The 21,482-nt window shown below is 42.4% G+C and overlaps 1 protein-coding gene across 4 annotated transcripts in view; it reads right to left on the bottom strand.

Annotated features, from left to right (window-relative positions):
• The window catches only part of RBM33 (RNA binding motif protein 33), a 94,030-nt gene that overhangs the window by 24,813 nt on the left and 47,735 nt on the right, over window positions 1-21,482 (bottom strand). For 3 of the 4 annotated variants that reach the window (XM_028750621.2, XM_077936750.1, XM_028750620.2), the window contains exons 14-15: window positions 20,692-20,979; window positions 17,330-17,959 (exon numbers count right to left, since the gene is read on the bottom strand). In XM_028750621.2, the coding sequence (XP_028606454.2) occupies window positions 17,330-17,959; window positions 20,692-20,979 (918 nt within the window). Of the gene's footprint in view, window positions 1-7,795; window positions 8,216-17,329; window positions 17,960-20,691; window positions 20,980-21,482 lie in introns of those variants that run through there. The other variant, XM_028750623.2, reaches the window with a different exon arrangement.

The following is a 21,482-nucleotide window of genomic DNA, read 5'->3' as shown; positions in this document are numbered from 1 at the left end:
ATTTCCTTCTTTGATGGGAGCCAAAAGAAAACCACAACAAGTGCTTCATAATGGGAAGTCACTTTCCCTTGGGCAACCCAGCAGAGGTCACTCTGACCAGACATGTGTGTGTATCTGTTTTCTAAATAACAGCTTCCTGTCGATGAGCCAATAGTGGATGGGTTACTCTTGCTGAATTTTCAGCTTATTTGTCCTGGGTTTACATGCCCTAACACTAGCAGAATGCATATCAGTGCGTGCTGATTTGAAATGCATTTAATTGACAGCCCATGTGAACTGAAAACTGTCCTCTGTGGCTGCTGTAGGGTTGCCACATTTCATGGCATAGATTGAACAGAAACTACATGCCACCCTTTGACTTTTTAAGCATGCTGTCACTACCATTATAGGGGCGGGTAGGAAATAAGATGCCTGTCACAAGGCTGCATTTATGATGTTGTTGCAACGATGACAGACAGCTTTACTAACGTGTTGAGTGACATCATTGATCAATATGAGCATGCCCACTACTCAGGCCACTCCTGCCAAGGTTCCTGATGTCATGGCTGGCAAAAGGAGTTTAGGCATGTTTAATGGAAATCAATGACTACTAGCCAGGTTCAGGGGCATATTGAGCACCAAATATTGCAGGACACACAGCTGGGGGGGGGGTGCCCTGCTTTTGAGATGTCCAGGGGCATCTGAATTGCCACTGAAGGAAGCAGGATGTTGGACTATCCAAACGCCTATTATTTTCTAATTATGGTGTGTGCAAATCTTTTTTGCCATGGCACTAGATGCTTCACAGAAATCCATCTGTCATCAAGTCCAAGCTAGGTGAATCCACCAAAAGAACTACTTAAGAAGGGTATAGTTCTGTTGCATGTAGATTAAAATACCATTCCAAATTTTGGGACTCAATTAAAACCAGTGTTGTCCTAGAGGGGATGCAAACCTTTCTAATGATGATTGTGATGATGATTTATTGAGTTTATATGCTGCCCTATACCCATCCTCAACAATTATCTGCCCACAGAGCAAGCCTTAGAACTGAGCCAATAACCAAGTGATACATTAGCACTATTTGGGTAGATTTGCTGATCTTCAAACCTTGAAAGCCAACTTTCATTTTGAATCAAGACCAGTATTTTCAGATGACCTTTAATATATTCTTATTCTTCATATTCAAAGTGATAAACCAAGAACAGGATTAGGTGTGGGACAGTACAGTTAAAAGAGCAAGTGCTCTAGTCACAGTCAATTCTTAAACTGTTGATCCGCAAAATACCAGATCCTACAGATTTAAAATGCAAACAATGAGAAGTCAAGAAATATGCTTTCATCCCATTATTATATAAAACAGTATTGTATCACAAGTAATTTGTTACAAAAACAAAAAAAAACCACGATCCTTGCCAGTTTTCAGTGATTGGTATAAGACATTCCTAAACTAAAGGTATTACACACTGACATATAGCTTAATATTGAACTTATGTGGTACAGTGGTACCTTGATTTACAAACATAATCCGTTCCAGAGGTCCGTTTGTAAACCAAAACAGGTTGTAACCCAAGGCACGTTTTCGCCAATGGGGCCTCCAAAATTTTTTTGTTCGTAATCCCCCCCCCCCAAAAAAAAGAATCCAAAAAAAAGGTTGCAAACCGGGACACGCACTTCCGGGTTTGACATGTTTGTAATCCAAAACATATGCAAACCAAGATGTATGCAAACCAAGGTACCACTGTATTAACTTTCTATTGTCATTTGCGACTTGGAAGACACCTTGAAAGTCCAGCTGGACTGTACAAGAAAGAACATAAAAGAATGAGGTCCAACCATCTCTAGATCAATGGTTTATTTGCAGAAATCTAAACTAATTACCTCCAGAAACTTAAGAGACCACGCATTATTGTAAAGAACATGCATTCTTTAATAAATAAGACCTTTGAAGGAGTGCCAGAATTTTGTATGCTGTGCACTCTATCACGGATACCCTGACAGTTTCACAATGAAGATGAAGTTTGTTTGCCACCAATATTAGCCAGACAAATTTATTTATAACAAATGCTTCGAGGATGTCCTGATAAAAAACTGCCCCATTGATACTGTCAGAGCTTCTGGCAATTTGACAGATCAAATCTTATTTTAATTCTTAAAACCCCGCGAATGAGCGATATCACCAGCAAGCATTCTGTAGTGAGCAAATTGATTAATCCCCTTCTATAGAAATCTCAACTCTTGATTACACCTATCAGGCGTTAAGCAGCATTATTCCAGAGTGACAACACTTGACAAATTCCCCAACCATCTCTCTCAGCCTTTGTGGCCCTTCTAGCTTGTATTAACCCTGATGAAAAATTAATTTTCCTTATCTTTGACTAAAACCCAAAATCCAAATCCGCCAAACTGGCAACTCTTTCTGTAAAGGTATTATGAAAACCTCCAAAAGATTAATTGCATGTCTTCAGGTGACATTAAATTAATTTCTATACTCATGACAGACATTTGATACTCCGTACTGAGAGGACAGATAACATTGTAAGGATACACAGAAGGACAGTAGTGGAGTGTCCCAGGGCAGCCTCTTATGAATTCTCCTTTCGATAAGGCCATACTTCACTGTCATTGGCACTGTTACCGATCTTGCAGCCCATAGACCTCACTGCACAGGTTTCTATTAACGACGACAATGCTGTGTTTATCCATGTAATCTTTTCTAAAGCTAATTCAAAAATCACCCAACAGCGAGGGGGATGTGTTTGCCGGATAAAGCATTTAAAGGAAATAAACTTGGGTCGATTTGTGAAGTGTCACATTGCAGGGACACAGGCAGCAAAAAACTGCTCTGCAGACGTATTTTGTGAAGATGAGCGGACAGGAAACCTTGCACCACAGGACCCTCAAACGCCCGCGTTGAGAGAAAAACTCCTTTTTCAACAAGAGCCTGTTTATAAACATTTAAAAACGTCCATTTTTCAGCCTTTGCACTCTCTCTCTCTCTCTCTTGCCGAAGGGTAAAATACTCTAAAACCAACTTGTTGAGCAAGTTCATTAGCAACTATATTTACCAACTGGCAGCTCTATAATGGCAACACTGGCATGAGATGGGGCAGTATGCTCAAGTGGACTTGTCTTTAGACATTCAGTTAAATGGGGTACGGAAGATGGAATTAAAAACCGAATGGAAGTTCTGGGTAGAAGTGAAGTTGTACGTCCGCCCTCAATAACTTTGCATATAGCACTGAATCTTGGTCTCCTGTTTGACTGCTTAATTTGCAAAAGGAACTACAGTGGATGCTTGAGTTGCGAACGTGATCTGTGCAGGAAGCACGTTCACAACCCGCAGCGCCGCATCTGTGCATGCGTGGGTTGTGATTCGGTGCTTCTGTGCATGTGCAAAGCACGTTTTAGCATTTTTGCACATGCGCAAGCGCTGAAACCCGGAAGTAACCAGTTCCGGTACTTCCGGGTTCGGTGCGGTGCTCAACCCGAAAATGCACAACCTGAAACGCCTGTAACCCAAGGTATGACTGTACAGTGGTACCTTGGGTTAAGTACTTACTTCGTTCCAGAGGTCCGTTCTTAACCTGAAACTGTTCTTAACCTGAAGCACCACTTTAGCTAATGGGGCTCCTGCTGCCGCCGTGCCGCCGGAGCACGATTTCTGTTCTCATCCTGAAGCAAAGTTCTTAACCCGAGATACTATTTTTGGGTTAGCGGAGTCTTTAACCTGAAGCATATGTAACCCGAGGTACCACTGTAATCATACAGTGAATGAAACTCTGTCCAATTGTGTCCTTCCACTGACAGGAAGTGCTTTTGTCCAGTGAAGGTTTCCATCACAAGAACAGAGAGGTAAACCATTTCCTTTGATTCCCCCTCTCCCATGCCACTGTCCATGCTGTTTCAAAGCTCCCCCATCCCCCACAAAAGCCTCTGGAGCAATTTTGTTAGGGGGGCGGGGTATCAGTAAGTATAATCTCCCTTCCCATTCTGTTGACAGAAGCCTCCACTGTATCCTTGTGTCTTCAATCAGCAGAGGGACACCACCGCAAAGAACACTAAAAATTAAAAAGTTTAGAGACCAAAGTCTTAGAAACGGACAGCACATACTTATTCTTACTGCCCGGGGCCGGGGGAGGGATTGCAACCTTTTTGTAAACCACTTGGGGGGGGTGTGCAATCAGCGTATGAATATTATAAAATAAATAATAAACAAACTAAGTTTATATGGGGACATGGTCATGGTATCCAATTCCTAAGAGGTCTAAATGCAGAGGGGAGACAGGAGCTGTGGCTCCATTCCAGCTTTTTTCTTCTGCCTGCAGCTCTCTGCGCCTCTCTTCTCTCTCCTGCAGCTTTCTTCTTCTTCTGTCTGCTTGCCTTGGTTGCTTCCCTGCTTGTTTATCTCCTCTGCTGCAACCATTGCCAGGAAGGCCACCACCATAGCCAAGCACATATGACTGAACTCACACAAGTAAAATGCATGTGTGCTGTGGTTGTACTGTGTACATATGGTGGGTAGCAACATTCCATTATTTGAATTATATTGACTTTCTGGTTTATTTCTCATGGCAATGCGCCTGGAACACCTATGGGGAATGCACTAGCAAGACTCATGTATTCCATACATTACCTGGGCTCACATACACTCACAATTCTTATTTCCTACAGGATGGCAGAAGCAGAAGAAGATAGAAGCAGGAAAAGATAAGAGTGACTTCTTTTTCTTTTCGATTTTCTGGTAATGTTCACAATAGCATTCAATTTAAGCGTACTACTGGAAATTAATATTTTGTTGTTGGTGTACTTGTGTGCTGTGAGCAACACCATGCACACAAAGCCCAATGCTGCTCAGGGCACTTACATGAAGGCACAAAGGTGCTATACAGACTGTTCTACACATGTTCCTGGTATTTCCAGCACAATCACCCAGATTTCTCCTTTCTGAAGAGAATTCATGTTATTTGAAAAACATGCCCTTCAAAGGTTATAGATATATACTGATGAGCTGTGAAAACCACAAAGATGGTCCTTGCTACAATATGTTATCTTGCCTTAGTAAAGGTAAAGGTACCCCTGCCCGTACGGGCCAGTCTTGACAGACTCTAGGGTTGTGCGCCCATCTCACTCAAGAGGCCGGGGGCCAGCGCTGTCCGGAGACACTTCCGGGTCACGTGGCCAGCGTGACAAGCTGCATCTGGTGAGCCAGCGCAGCACACGGAAACGCCGTTTACCTTCCCGCCAGTAAGTGGTCCCTATTTATCTACTTGCACCCGGGGGTGCTTTCGAACTGCTAGGTTGGCAGGCGCTGGGACCGAGCAACGGGAGCGCACCCCGCCGCGGGGATTCGAACCGTCAACCTTTTGATCGGCAAGCCCTAGGCGCTGAGGCTTTTACCCACAGCGCCACCCGCGTCCCTCGTTATCTTGCCTTAGGAGGGCTTTAAACGTTTAGCAACACAAAACACAATAATTTATAAAACGCAAACATGCATGCGTTAGTGACAAGTGAAATGTTAAGATTGACCAAATTCACTGGTTTCTATCTAGTAACATAATGGGCAGAATAACGATGACCCAAACCCCTACAATACCTTGATTGCACAAAAAATGGGTGATAAGGTTTGCCTCGTATTTTGCTTGCAATATTTGTCATGCACCCCAAGAATCTGCATATAAAGGAATGGGGAGAGCTAATGAAGTGATGATTTCTTAATACATAACTCAGTATCTTATTTTTATAACTGAAACAATTAACTCATAATTCGATGAACACTGAGAACTATCACTGAGAAATAGTCATACCTCCAGAGTCTCAACAACAGTTTACATTTGCCTTGGGAAACAGATTATGTGTGGTTGTATGGTGGTGGGGATACGCACACTCCTGACTTCTGTGAGGGCAAAATGAAATGGCTAAGTGTCTGTAGTTCAGAAGTTATGATGACAGACACTTCCTCTTAACTAAAAAAGTTGGCAAATTATACTATGCAGGAAGCAAAAAAAGGACAATTCTAGAATCTGTTTCTAACCAACTTTGCTGAGATGTAAATGTTTAGCAAAGGCGAGGAAGTCAGCAGTTATATTTGAACACATAATTTAAAGCTGAGGTTGGGTACGGGGTTGGTTTCCTCCAAAAAACACACATGACAAATCAGTTGTGATTTAAATGCTTGGCATGCAATCACAAATGCATTTCTAAAAAGGATACCAAAAATGTAGCCAGCCTTTCCCATTCCTGCTCTGCCATCTTTCCCAACCTCTTCTGGTATCCTCTGTGATAGAACAGTTTCTTGTATCTTCATACCAGGCAAGTCTCCTAAGTATTCTGAGGTGTTTTCCAGCTGGGACCAGGATAGACTCAGCTTTCCTTTCCTGTGATGATGGAACGGCTGCTATGCCTTGGAGTTGCATGAAATTTCCAGGCAGGAGCTCTCCTCACCTGGCTACTGAGGTAACTACTCATAGCAAGAAAGACAATTGGGCAGAGACCCTACTGTGTTATGCAGCATGATGGTTAATTCAGCCCAAACAAAAGATTCCAGCAATCTATAGCCCTCTAGCCCACAAGGCATTTCCCAACACTGAAGTGCTCACCCACTTGAGATTTTATTTTATTCCACACACACACTCTCAAGATATAATTACAGTTTATGGAGTTGAAAATACCTGGGGAGGTGGTGGGGGGGAGAGGAAATTGAGATGATGCATGGTTTCAGTATTGTCCTTTTCAATGGCCTATCCTAATAATGGGCCACTGTACTTTAAAGAAGCCATCTCTCTACTTGTTTCAAGTGTAGTATTACTACAGTGGTACCTAGGTTTGCATACGTTTTGGATTACAAACACGTCAAACCCGGAAGTGCGTGTCCTGGTGTGCAACCTTTTTTTGGATTACAACCCTTGCGGGGGGGGGGGGGATTCCGAACAAAAGTTTTTTGGAGGCCCCATTGGCGAAAGCGCGCCTTGGGTTACAACCTGTTTTGGTTTACAAACAGACCTCCGGAACATATTATGGTTGTAAACCAAGGTACCTCTGTACTTTCTCTAAGAAGTTGGTCCATTTTATGGAACAAAATTCGTTCTGCTTGCAATTGCTATTAATTGATCTCTATAGTAGTACTATCAGTGTGCCATAGCACTTTACAGACTGCAAAAGGTCAGTTCACTGCCCCGAGGAGGCTACCTTCTAAAATTTGAGTCAGGAAACAGAGTGAGGGCAGGGAGGGGAGGAGGGGTAATTAGGGAAGCAATGAACACTTTTAGCTACAGGTGGAGTTACAGCAAGGCATGGGAATCAAAGGGCTGTGCCAAATGATTTACAGGGCAGGTGGATTTTGAAGAGGGGTTTGGGCACAGGAAACTCCAGGTGTTCTGGGAGGTAATACCAAGCATGCAGGGCAGCAAGGGACAAAAGGAAAGTCTTTTGAGGGAACAGACCTTTGGATGGCACAGCTGGAGGACCAAAGTTCTGGCAGGAATGTATGCGTGGAGAGGTATGAGTGGGAAGACCATGGAAGCCCTCTGAAGTAAACAGAACAGGGCTTGGGTAGGATTGTGCTATCTATACTTACAGTAGTAGGAGATGAAAAATACCTTGAAGTTCTTAAGTAGCACAGTTTCAATTAATGGAAGCAAGGCAGGTCCTGAGTACAATTGCAAAATACCGAGTCTGAATGAAATCACAGCTAAGCTGTAGTCCTGCCCTCACTAACAGAAATGTGAGTTGTCTCCAATATTGTTGTGGATTTCCATATAATAGAACCGATGTTATGATCTATGAGATCACAATAAAAGGGCTATAAAAGTACACATTATTTAAACATTTTTATTGCATGAGATGAGCAATACAGATGCAAAAAACCAAAAGTATACAATAATTAAACTTTTTTGAACAGTTCTCATTTTTAGAGAGCAATGCTTGCTTCCCAACTGAAGCAAAATTTTCTCTCCCTCCCCCCCATTCCCCCACCTCTTCCACTCCTGATATAAATGCCATTAGCTCATGTAGAGTGGAATGAACAGTTGTGCTGTTTCAGCCTTTGGAGACACTATGACTACCAACAGTTGCAACAATTACATAAAAAAAGCAGAGTTTCCATATACGAAAGACCCACTAGTGCAGTTCTCCACAGAGACTGAGGTGTGTTTTTCTTGGTCCAGTATAAGACTCAGCATTTTCAGACGACAGAGGACTAGACATATCACTCTGAGCAAGGGAGGTCAGTCTTTGGCTAAGGAGAAATCACCCAACAACAACATAAGATGGTTGAACAGCAGTTAATGTTAAGCATTCTGTAATTCCACAGTAGTCAATGGGTATCATCCAACATGTACACATGAAATTCCATCACCAAAAAGGAATATAGGGACAATAACCACAAACCTGCTTCATAAGACCGTCATCACTACTCCGCCATACTAGTTTATACTGTCACAATTAGCACAATAACCTCAAATCTTAGTGCTTGCTATTCCACAGGCTAATGGATTTATTTATAGTGAAGAAAATACTAGAAGAACCGCCCATAAGTCAGCCATCACTAGCCCATGATGCATTTTTATTTGATCTCAGGAACAAATACTAGTGTTAACATTTAATATATTTTTATGTTTCTATGTGTTACAATTGTACTGGGGAGATCAATGTAAAAATATGCCCTTCAAACCCCTTAACTGCCATCACGTCTAGGCACTGTGATGATAGAAGCTTCCTCTTCTATACATGATCCTTTAAGTTTAAGAAGCAGAGGAAGAAATAATTATGAATAGTGTCAGTCCACCTAATTCAAGGAATGGGCAAGTAACTTCATAATGGCTGGAGTAATGGGATCAGCTCTCACCCCCAAACGTCAAAGCTTCTGCCAGTTAGTGAATTTCTCTCCTGCAGTGACCTATTTCTACAAGATCCCCCATTTGCCCATGTGGGGTTCAATTCTGTAGCACAAGCGTGTCACAAGTGCTTCCTTTTGCATGTGTTGTGTTTTAGTATCACTGAAAAAAAAATGTTAAGCAGGTACTAGATTTACCATTTTCATGATTTATGAGGGTGCATTTATGGGGATGCAGGGGCGAAGCCAGACAGAGAATAAAGGTCATCTGCATGTACAGGGATGCTGCGAGAATAAAATTGGGGGTTGCAGGAAAAAGACCAGGCACCCAGAGTCCCTTGGAAGAAAGGTATAATAAAAATTGCTAATATATAATTGTGTTGTGCTGTCACTTGTGTGCAAATCGTGTGAACCCCTTTTCTGTCAAGTGCTGCTCCAAAGGAAGATGCCTGTAGTACACATTACAACTACTCTAAGTTTAAACGAAAGGCCAGTATGGCTGAAAGGGAAAAATACAGAGTCTAAGGACAGAATAACAGCACAATGAAAGCAGAAGGAAGGGGGCAAGCCTAAGGGTGTTTAGTCAAAGAGGGTCTGGAACATAGGGGGCTGAGAGACAGAGGCAAAGGTTTGGCAAAACTAGGCTCCGTTAAATACAACGGGGCTCAAATGAATAGTATTTAACTTCTTTCATGGGTTTCAGTGGGACTTGGGCCCAATCCAGAAAGACAGTAAAATGAGATGGGAAAAGTGGCTGACAAGAATTCAGACTGCAGGTGGGGGATATCTATTGTTGAATGTTCCCTCCTATTGAAACCCAAATATAAATATAAATAATATAAATATAATATAAATAATATATAAATTCACATCAGGGAGAAAGTTTCTAGCACTGCCCACGTTGTGTTAGTTTTTTACTTGCATAGTGATTTATGTATGGGTGCACTCATGATTCTACACTTGCAGTCTGAAGTGGTTCTGTACATTTTCTACTAAATTAGGCCTCTTCCACCTTAATTCCATTGCATGTGCCGATCTGGCTTCAGTTACAACTAAATTTATTTAGAAGGGGGACAGAGTAGTTGGTAGAAAATTAGGCAGGCATTGTAACAGGCTGCGTTAAGCAGGAAAAGAGCTGGGGAACAACCCAGGGGTGTGAGGTTGTTTCTTGTTTGAAGGAAGCAGTGTGTGCATTGTCTATTTCACCTATTTTAATACCCACCTAAACATTCAGCTGCAAAATCATTTAGTACAACGGGGGGGGGGGGGGGGATGCAACAGCACAACCCAGCTCTGAAAAAATATCTACTGCAGACCAGGTACAGAATGCAATTAAAACTATGACGCAAACCAAACACTGGTAACTCCAGAGTGATGAGGCTGGGCATTTACCCTAGCCCTGAATACTTGCAAAGGGCTCACCATTCCAAAAATACTGCCACTCTCACTTTGCACCCAAGAAGTTCAGAGGTCATGAGAGAATTCCTGGGTTGCATACTCTACATCTGCTAGATTAAGGGGGGGGGGATCCCTACTGAGAAGACCTTACCAGAGAGACCCCAAAATAATACAGCTAGCACTGAAGACCAAAAGCAGTCCTTAGCAGACAATGCAACAAGCTTGAAAAGGAAGCAGCAAAAGCAGCGAGTCATAGCAGCCATTCAGCCAAATAGTAGCCCAGTTCTGAATGGCCATTATCTAAAATCTTCCTCCTTGGCAAAGACTTCCTACTAAAAACCTGATGCCAGCCCAAAAGGCAAATGACATGATATGAACACTCCTCTGAAGAATGAGTCACAGCAACTGAAGAGCATAGTTTCCTTTTTATCAAATCAACAAGTAGTAGTATGAATGCAAATTTAACACAATTTCTAAAATTCTCTTAAATTTATGGTTACTCTGGAAACTTCAATGTAAGCCAGACAAAGAGCATAAGACACACGACGATATTTCTGAGAAAGCTTTTACTACAACATTGATATATGCACCCAAGAAGCAGAGGCAAAGCAGAAGCATTGTTCTGAGCAACCAACAGTGAGTGAGGAGGTTGACTTCCTAGCGTAAACGTATCCCAGTGTTATCCCACCATATTCTTAGCAAGTGTTGGCAAATCTTGTGTGTCAAAAGTCAATCTGAAAGTGCCCATGTTGTGTCACTGATGTCACGATGTATTAAAAAAAATTCCACTGTGAATGACAGCATGAGTTTGCTAAGATTAATTATGCTTTTAAATTTATTTGTGCTCTGCTACGTCAATATATTATGTATGTTTTATGTATACTGAAAGCTATGTCCAACCCTATACAAAAAAACCCTACTCAAGGTGGCTAACAACAATTTAAGGTAAAGGTAAAGGTACCCCTGCCCGTACGGGCCAGTCTTGCCAGACTCTAGGGTTGTGTGCTCATCTCACTCTATAGGCCGGGGGCCAGCGCTGTCCGCAGACACTTCCGGGTCACGTGGCCAGTGTGACAAGCTGCATCTGGCGAGCCAGCGCAGCACACGGAACGCCGTTTACCTTCCCGCTGGTAAGCGGTCCCTATTTATCTACTTGCACCCTGGGGTGCTTTCGAACTGCTAGGTTGGCAGGCGCTGAGACCGAACGACGGGAGCGCACCCCGCTGCGGGGATTCGAACCGCCGACCATGCGATCGGCAAGTCCTAGGCACTGAGGTTTTACCCACAGCGCCACCCGCGTCCCAACAACAATTTAGAATTCTTATTATTTTATATGGTAACTTATATGAGTATTCATTACCTAGACAAAATAAAGTAGTTCATTAATGATCATACAAGTTTTCATCAAGTTTGCATAAATATGAAAATGCACAGAACCAAAAATTCTGAGGGAGAGAACATGATGCTTTCTGAAACAACCTATCCAGAAGGTTTACTGATTTCAGTGGAGCTCACTCCACAGCAAATCTGCAGAACTGGAGCCTTACAACCTGTCTAGAAGTGCCCAGTGTCTTGGTGGGGTGGGGGTGGGGGTAGAATAATCATCCTTTTTCCTTGCCACACCAACACCCTCCAGAGACAAAGGTGCTGGCACCCCAAGGATCTGCAAGTCTCCATCAACATCTCTCCATCTGATGTCCACAAGGACAGAGAATAGGGAAGAGGGAAGCAAAATGGCAGGCACCAGTTTAGAAGGAGAGAGAGAGAGAAAAGGGCTCTCTCTTCTAAAATGGCACCTAATTAACCAGGGGCACTTTTTTAATGGTCTGGAAGGTTAATAGATGAACCTATTTGATCAAACACTGCAGCCCTCTTTTTTTAAAAAAAAAAAAAAACTTCTAATACACAGTGTAAAAATGTAAATGTAAGTATATATTTTGTGCTCAACTTCCATGGTACAGTCTTCTTTGGGCCAAAAATGCAGTAAGGAAAGAGGTTCTTCATTTCAATATTTCTGTTTGAAATGTTCAAAGCAACCTACAGATCAATGAGTAAGTGATCAGGATTCCTGCCATGTGTGCTATTTGCATAATAGTTATTTTCTCAAGGCAGAAAACTGACTTTTGACTTGCAGGGAACAAGTATCCCTAACCACAGTGTAAAGGCAGCTTGAAATAAGAAAATTCCTAAATAGAGATCAGGGAACAGCAAACACAGGTGGGATTGCATACACTTGTGTTTTGCCTCATTCTCATTTGCTACAACAGGGGTAGGGAACTGGAATTACATAGCAGGCCAGATCCTTATCTCCCCTACCCTGCACAGGCCAAATTTGACAGGTGAGTGGGAACACCACCTGTTAATCACCTAATGTCACAATGGTGACAGGTGATGGAGTGCTTTGTACCACTGATCAGCTGATCATTGGCAATTCAGAGTGCTGAGCAGGACTCTTTGCAAGCCCATTCAAGGACTGGCTAGCTAGTTACCCAGTGGGAACTCAGTAGTGCAGCCAACCCCAACTGGCTTGCTCTAACTGCCAATCAGTAGCATCTTCACCCGTCTCTCACCTGACATCACATATGATGTCAAGTGTGCGACTGGGGCAAGTGGTTTGGAGAAAACAGCCTTATGGGCCAAACTGGGATTTGTTCCCAGCTTAATTAAACCCATAACTCAGGGATCCCCACTCCTGTGCTACACAATAGGAAGCTTTGGTGAACTGAATGGTCATTTCCCATGAATATCTGGGCACCCCAACTGTCCCACCTGACAGTTTATATGTTGCATGCCAATCTACCACCTTATACATAGGTTTTCTGTGTGAAAAATAGGGAAGCTGATATAAATGATATGTTTCATGAACAAATGGGAGGAGGGTAGTGCTTTCATAATACACTTCTAAAGATAGCTGAAGAATTATGACTTTTCTTCAAACTTCTGAAAACAATGGATTGAAGATCACAACGTCCAGCAAATGCTGCAGTTGGCTTTGCAATAACATGCAATGGCACAGCTGTGCTGAAAGCACCAACATCAATGAGTTCTTGTCAATGAGTTTGAACAAAAGCAAAAATGGAAACACGTCTTCAACAGGCTGGTAGTTCTCAACACTTTCAGAAAGAGCTGCAATACCAGAAGATCAATATACTGTTCAGCCAGAACATGATATAGCTGACCTAGATGAGTTCAGATTTTGATGGAACACTTACATTCAAAACCTTGACCCAAAGGAAGAATACATAGATGCCTCAAAGGAGAATTACCAAAACATGCTCTAGGCAGGACTCAGAACTAGACATTCAGCAGCATTTGGGATGTCTACCTTACAGAGGGCTCTGACAGACTTAATCTTTGTGTAAGCTTAGACTAGCAAAATTGTCCAGACTGTCTCCCTTGCTGCCAATAACTCCCCTTTTCTCTGTGCAGCATGTGGAACAAAGTAACATGGTTGTAACTTTCTGACAAACTATTGAAAATTTAATCAAGCATCTTGATCTGAGTTTTCATGCTTAGTAGCAATTTTCTGTATAAAGGAATGTAGCTATACACCTGCCTGCACCGGAAAATTGGCTCACCCCTATTTAGAAGTTTAGAGGAAGATACAGCAAGTCCCTTAGGAACTCTGCAGCGTGAAATATGTCCGTGTGTTGCAACAAGAGGAAATATATCACCCAAATATACCTAGCCTGATAAATTAGTCCTGGCAATATCCTGCACTCACCTGCTTTTTACTCACAGGAGTAGCTAGTGGAGAATAAGCAAAGCACTCCATTCTTCCTTTCCCAGCCTCTCTTGTGACTAAAAAACAGACTAGCAAAACACTGTACTAACAAGAAATGAGCACTCTCTTCCCACTCCATCAACTCACTTGTTTCTATGCTGAGTGCTCTGTGAAGTCATGGTAAATGGTCAGATCACTCTGCCCCTTTTTTCCAATAGTCTATGGTGTTTTATGCTAGTTATGAGGGAGACAAAGCCTGTCCTGCATGTCAAGGTTCCACCATCAACCTGCTGTGTTTCTGTGCTGGACGACTAAGTGCTGATACTCCTTTCTGTGGATCCAACAGGTTGTCATGCCAATCGTTCTAGATCTACCCCCAGCTTCCCCTGTGCCCATGCAAGAAATGTAGGAGTTTCGCCTGCTGAGTAACTAAGCACAGCAGTTGAAACCTCCAGCCCATGAGCCTAATTAGGCCCACCTCTGAACTTGGCCCAGGAAGTCATTTTGGGCAAACCATGCCCACCTGGGCTTTCCCAATCTCTTATTTCTGATCTTAGTGTTATAGTCCCATAGTATTTAAGATCAGAGACAAGTGTGGCACTGTGGTACTTAACATTAAGATTGAAGATAAGCATCTGCTTCTAACTTTTACCCTCAAAGGACATGCAGAGGCCTATTTCCAATCTTAGAACTGTGGGACAGCGCTAAGATAAGAGATATGTCTGTGCTGATCCACTGGCATTAAATTTGCCATCCTATGAGGTTGGGTGATTGGTAGGTTGGCGGCCCTGACCACCCTTCAAAACTGCCTGCAGGTGGTGGGCTTTGCCATCCTTAGTCTACCATAAAAACCCAGAAGGCAGAGAGAAGGAGCACTCTACTTTGCTGCCAGCTCTCTCAGTTGCAATGATGGATGCATAAAAGGGAGCTTCACTTCCTGTGCACCCAGTACATAAACCCAGCAGGCTGCTGGAGAAGGAATGAAGCACTCCATGCCTCTGCCAGCAGCCTGCTTGCTTTCTCTGTCAAGCGGGGAACAGAGGGCTTCCTACCCTACAACCCTATAATGGGTTGTCAGCAGAAGGGCCAAACCCAGGGTTGTTACCCACGCTGGAAGGAGAGAAGGTGAATAACCCCCTGCTGTCCAGCAAATAAATGCAGGTGGTTGCTAAAAGAGGGGCTGAACATTCCATTTCCTTTCTGCAACCTCATGCACCTATGTCAAATTTCTAGTTGCCTATGGCGACCAGGCAAGTGGTTGAAAGAAGATTGTATATATCTGCTACACTGAATAACTGCAACAATTCGTTGTGGAGACTTCTTGCACTGGTATATATGATTTCAACAATCCTTTAGTTTTTACCAGTTGGAATTAAGATTGCCTAGCTATTACTATTGCTAAAGAATATATGCCTGTCAAAATCTTGTAAACGAAAGTGATTCCTCAAAGGATCACTATAATCTGAGCTGGAAGAGATTCCCATCTGATACTTTAAGGCAGGGTGCATTGGCCTCAATCCAAAGCAGCTCTATGCACGTGAAGGCTAGGACCATGCACACTCAGCTGGAGCTCTCTTTGAAGTTCTTGCCACAGCATCTCACACTGCCAAGGAGGCATGCCAATCTGCAATTTAAAAAGCAACTTGCCTCTTTAGCAGTGGGAGATGTTGCGGCAAAACATTTCGAAGAAAGCACTGCTTTCAGGCAGATGCCTCTCCTGCGCACAAAGCTTCTTTGTATTTCAACCTCCATACATAAACCGTCCCTCAAATGCCTGTCCAGCCTTTACAGGACAATCTCCAAGGAAATTCTACAGCCTCTCTGGGCTTCTTACTCCCCTGCTGAACTGATCTTACAACTAAGCTGTACTTAATAAGGAACATCTTAAAACAACTTCTCTGCACTCTGAACTATTTCAGTCTGAATCCTAACAATTTAACCATAGTGGTTAAAAAAGGTGGGAAATAGAGCTAATTATTTTTCTGGAAGAAAAACAACACCACTGCATGAAACAAACTAAACTAATTTCAGCTCACTCCTTAAGTTATTTCCAATGCTGTCCAACTCCACGAAACTGGATGAACCTTTACTAAAGGCTCAGAACTAAATAATGCCTCAAATATATCCCAAAGAATATTTCTGCAATAGGAGCAGATAACTTGTTTTGGCCAGTAGGCTGTTTGGCATATCCTGCCTGCGAGTGGATGAGAAGTCATGTTTGCTATGAAAAGGAGTGCACTACAGAGTCTCATTTTTTCTGTGATACATGTGATACACACATAAACAAAATAAACCCTTAGCTCAGTTCTACTTGGTCTTTATCAAGTGCTTTCTGCCCACTTCTATCGGAGTACCATTTATATGCACCCTGTGCTGAGGTTGTTTGCTGACGCACAAAACAGGACAGTACAACCTACTTGGGGAGGGGTGGAGAACTCCAAAGTGAAAGCTTTCCTGGCTACTATCCTGTGTATTGCAATACCAACAAAATCTGAGTCAGGTCAGAAGCCTGAATGCAATTTTATTGTTAACTAGTTCTCTGCTACTTGAAAAACAAGGCACACAAACTTTGCTATTCTTGTCATTAGGAGACAGGGAGGGAGGGTGAGGGGAGAGAATATGGTTAAACATACACATAACTTCCCTTCAACTTAAATCCATTTCCTCATTTCTCACATTTCAAAGTCCTTCAACAAAGTTTCTTATTTTCTTTCTAGAAGAGGTATACACAGCTCTTACGGTTTATTCCTGAAAAATGCTGCAATAAACCGCAGTTTATAACACACAATTTCCTGGCCTAAAGGGGGACTTTACATATTTGCTACTTTCCTAAATGGAAATTATTCCTCAATTTATTGTCACTTTTCCTAAGGCCTGGCATCCTGTTACCTAGTAATCAGGTAGTGACCTAAGCACAATTAAGTAGAGAGCAACAGCTCATACAAAGGCTTCTGTTAAAGGAACAAAGGAGGGAAGATCTTCTGGCCATAACCACAAATTGTTAGTATTCGGTTCATCATCCACTGCTCTTTTTTGGCTGTGGTTAGTTACCAAATGTTTTTGATTTGGTCACCAGCATGCGGTCTGCCTCCTTTATGCTACTTGTGCTTACCCTGATCACTTGATCCATTTGGCGATCAGTTCAGCAAGACCATTCAAGATTACAATATGGGGAAACGTACATGTATGATATTGGGGGAAATGATTTAAAATAGCTATACACAGCTGTGACAGTTCAAAATTAACAGGAAGATTTGAAATGTGGGTTGTCGTCCCCCCAAGCCTGTGCTTATCAATCTCCATTTTCTTTGGGCCTTTGCAAATGACACCAACAGGACAGACAGGGACCACAAAACACACAAGAAAACAAAAGACAGACAAGCCTGGTAACTTACCCCTCCTGACAATTTAATCACCCTGACTTTGGTGCCGACATGGGGCCCATCTCCACTACCACTGTTTGCCCGCTGCATGACAGTTCTTTTCACCCCAGGCTTCAGTTCCTGAGGCTGGCCTTGTACTGATGCCACACGAGCAATCTGGGATGGGTTCAAGTGGGCTGCAGGAGGCTTTGTTTGCAACCCTTTGTATGGCAGCTGGAGCTCATTTTCGGGCACTGTCCTAGTCTGTCTTAGCTGCTTCACTGTTTTTATTTGCTGTCCTTGAAACTGTGCATTATCTCCAGCCTGCGGAATATTTGGGGGCTTAGGCTGAAAAGCAGGGGGGTTTGGAGCTACTGGGTCTTGCTTTTTAACCATCAGCCTGCATTTCACATTTTGGCGAGGCTGTGCACCGGGAAGGGGAAGCAATGGGTTTCCATTGGTGGGCAACTGTGAAGTTTCTTCCTCCTGTTGTTGTGTTGAAGACTGCTGCTGCTGCGCGAGCCTTTCAAGCAACTCTTTTTTTCTAGCTCCAGCCTGAAGTTGCCGCCTGAGCTCCTTTTGTTTCAAGATCTCTTCTCTTAGGCGTTTCTGTTCTTCTATCTTTAAACGGTAGAGTCTGGTTTCTTCATCTTCATCAGGAAACTACAGAACATCAAAGGAAACAAGTTATAGGGACAGTAACTCCTATCCAGCTTTGTCAAATTTGGTTTTGCTTTTAAAAAAAGAGAGTGCATTGATGGCATCCATTCCCAGGAGCATCTTAAATCAACTGAAATATGGTGCTAATGCTTTTAAATGACATAGCTACCAATGCAAGTTTATTAATAGGCAACCTATAAAGAGTAAAAAAATACACGACTCTAGTTTGGACTTTACTTAATGAAAAAAAATCAGAATGCTGAAACTGAAGCCTTCTAAATCGGAACTCATTTAGAAGTTGCTGAAACCAATTAAACTATTAATATAATTCAAGATCTCAAAATATTGTTTCAAATGGAAGCTGTAACAATGCAGAGGCAGCCCACTGTCACATGGGTTTTATCTTGCTCTTTTCTGACAAACTAACAAAAGGTAGGGTGGTAAATGACCTGAAAGGCCCTGATTAGAACTATTGATTTTTCTTACAGAATTTTCAGCCTGATCTGAAACTCATTTGTCACACAATAATTGGTTATAATGAACAGCACAAGTCAATCTCTCTGACCTTGAACTCATGCACTCTCTTCAGAATTAAAATGTTGCCAAATGCAGTGTTGGAATATTAATGGTATATCAGGAATGCCTTTAATATTCCAGCCTCAAGCTTTTCTGAAAGTATTATACCCTTTGTGCATCAAATAACCTTTCCAAGGGGCCTAAAATTCTGGCAGAAAACACATTCTTACAGGAAGCTACAGGGAAATCAGGAACATCAAAAGAAAAGCTGCTTCCAAGTGTTGCTCCTGAGTTTGCAAGTTTCAACAGGACAAACGTTAAAGGATAACATAATAGGCTAAGAACTGTTCCTTATTAAACACTACAATAGTTTAACCCCCTAAAGCACCAACCGGATATGCTTTATTTAGTATACATCTTGAGGAAACCTCATTCGGCACACAGCAGCTTAGATCACCAGCACTTGGAAGCAGCGAAAAAGTGGAAGATCCTGCACCATGGAATCAACGTAACATTGCTTGAACTAGTTTCACTCACATATGGCTTTCACAAAGATTCTCTTACGCAATGTTCATGTTTAATTGGCAGGTAAGGTGTTTAAAGAGTCATCAGCTGAAAGTGTAGGCAGGAGAAACTGGAACCTATCGGTTACAATTGCATACTATTTTGAATTTGCTAGGCTCATCTTAATATCTGAGTTCCCCTAACAACGTGAGCAAATAGGTCCCCATTCCCATTTACCATATTTCTAACTCAGATTAAGATGCTACATGACTCCATGGCAGAGTTGGCATTGAACCCAAGGGAACCACATCTAACTCTCTGCCCACGGGACCACACTGACTTTGGCCATCTGAAACAAAAAACTGAGAACACTGAAAACAGCCATCCATCCAAAATGCAATCTCGCAGGGTAAAGTACTTTAGTCTAAGTTTTACGGGCCAATTCAACCTAACGTGATCTATTTCACTGAGTACAGTTACTCTAGATTCTGTAACAACCGATCAGAAAAAACATCAGCATTCAGTAGTTAGCATTTACAGTGACAAACCATTGATATTCATCATTCGAGCCTATCTGTAAGGGATAATAACAGGAATTAGCAGCTATATAGTTCTTTAGAATATTCAAAGCATTGTCTTAGTAATTTTTACAACAATCCCGCAAGGCAGGCTCAGTATTATGCCTATACTACAGGAGAGTGACTGAGGATAAGACACTGTGTCTCATTTTAAGCCATAAAAGCTCAGTTTGCGCATTATGCCAAGTCAAACAATGGCTTAGCATGAACAGCTGAATGTGCAGGCTCTCAGAGATTGTGGCTCCTCTGCTCCTCTTACTGTTACTGTATTGAGCTCCACATGTCTAATGAACCCAGGTTCATGGTTTAGCTCTCTCCACACAAACTATGAATTGTAACCAAGATTTGTCCTGTGGGTTATAGCCAGTGCTTGGTTTGGGACAGCTAAACCATGAGCCTAGGTTCATATAACCTGCTAAGCCAAAGCATGACTTAGTCTGGTCCAGCACAGCAAAACCAGCAGATGAGCAAAGCAGTCACAATCTCCTCTCAGGGAGCCTGCACAATTGCTCTGTGCTAAGCTATGGTTTGGCTTAGAGTCACATGCAACTGAGTTTCTAGCAAGTTCATTGCGGATTCTACCTAGGGACTTTTAATAGTACTTTCACAGTAACTTGGTTCTCCAAAATCACTCAATGGTATTCAAGAGATAAATAAAAATAGGCAAATGACTGCAGATTCTTGTTTCCACAAAAACAGAATTTCATTATTTAATATTATCACTGCATCTTGCCAATAGACAGGATTACATCGGGGATGGTTGACCCATGACCTGTGGACCACATCTGGTGGCTGAGGGGAAGAGCTTCCCATATACCCCATTCCGAATTGACTTCTCCTTTAGGCTCCATCTTCTCATTCCAGCAAAGTGCACACTTGACTCTCAAGACTGGTGACAGTGAGCTCCATTTCCTGATCAGGGCTTACAATAAGATACTTTTGCTGTAACAGATGTAAGTGTAAGTAACAGATGTGCCTTATGTTTTCAGCAGATGAGGGAATCACCAACATATAAGTGGACTGTGTGTGCTGGTAGAGACGTTTCTTCTATCTCTCCAGTTTACTCATCTGTGCCTGCCTGGAAACTAGTATAAATGCAGAAAACTATGACATAGATAGACAGAGGAGAGGCCTTACCTCTGGCTCAGATTTGATCTCCACTTTAGGTTGTGCCACTGGAATAACTGCTCTAGGCTTTGTCTCAGTCCTTCCCTGTTGGTTCTTCACACTAGCAACAGGCCTTGTAGTAGGCATGGTACTGGTAATGGGTTTTACTTGAGCAGCGGGTGCTGAGGTTCTTCGGTTGTTAGCAGCCTCGATTGCATGCAAAGGTGCTATTGGCAACTCCCGCAAGTTACTGTTCCTTTGAGCAGGTGACTGGAGTTGCTGATTTGGACGCTTTACCATGTTTTGTGTTGGTGTGTTCTGAAAAAAAAATCAACATTAAAAAACCCCTGATAGCATTGAGGTTTTTAAGCATGCAGATTTTGCTGTAGCTTAACTGATAACATATGGAGATTCTGAATCACCTTTTTTTGTGCAGTCATTTCTATAGCAAATGCAAGTCTATAGTCCCCTTTGCCATGCTAATGGTACTAACAGCCTTGGATAAGCTTTGAGGAATGGAATCTTCCAAAGGAAGAGCACACAAAGCAACAGAACTCTTTTTCCCCAGCACAGAATTTTCTGTGGCAGAGAAGGTATCAACCCTGCAGAGGGCCTCAAGAAACACAGGTGAACACAAACAGAGGGACAAAGCAGTGCTAAGTGGTTTGAAAATTCTTTAGCACAGCAAAGGAAAAAGTCAACCATGGATTGACAAAACTGCAGGATTTGTGACTAGAAGTGAACAAATGTGGCCAACTTCACCTCCAGACACAGCCTTCCTTAAATAATGTTTCTAAGCGCGCGCACACACACACACACAC

The sequence above is a fragment of the Podarcis muralis genome, chromosome 12, assembly GCF_964188315.1.
Source record: "Podarcis muralis chromosome 12, rPodMur119.hap1.1, whole genome shotgun sequence".
In the NCBI taxonomy this organism is placed as follows: Eukaryota; Metazoa; Chordata; class Lepidosauria; order Squamata; family Lacertidae; genus Podarcis; species Podarcis muralis.
Note: the sequence above shows the minus strand (reverse complement) of the source record. Positions and strands in the feature narration are given on the sequence as shown.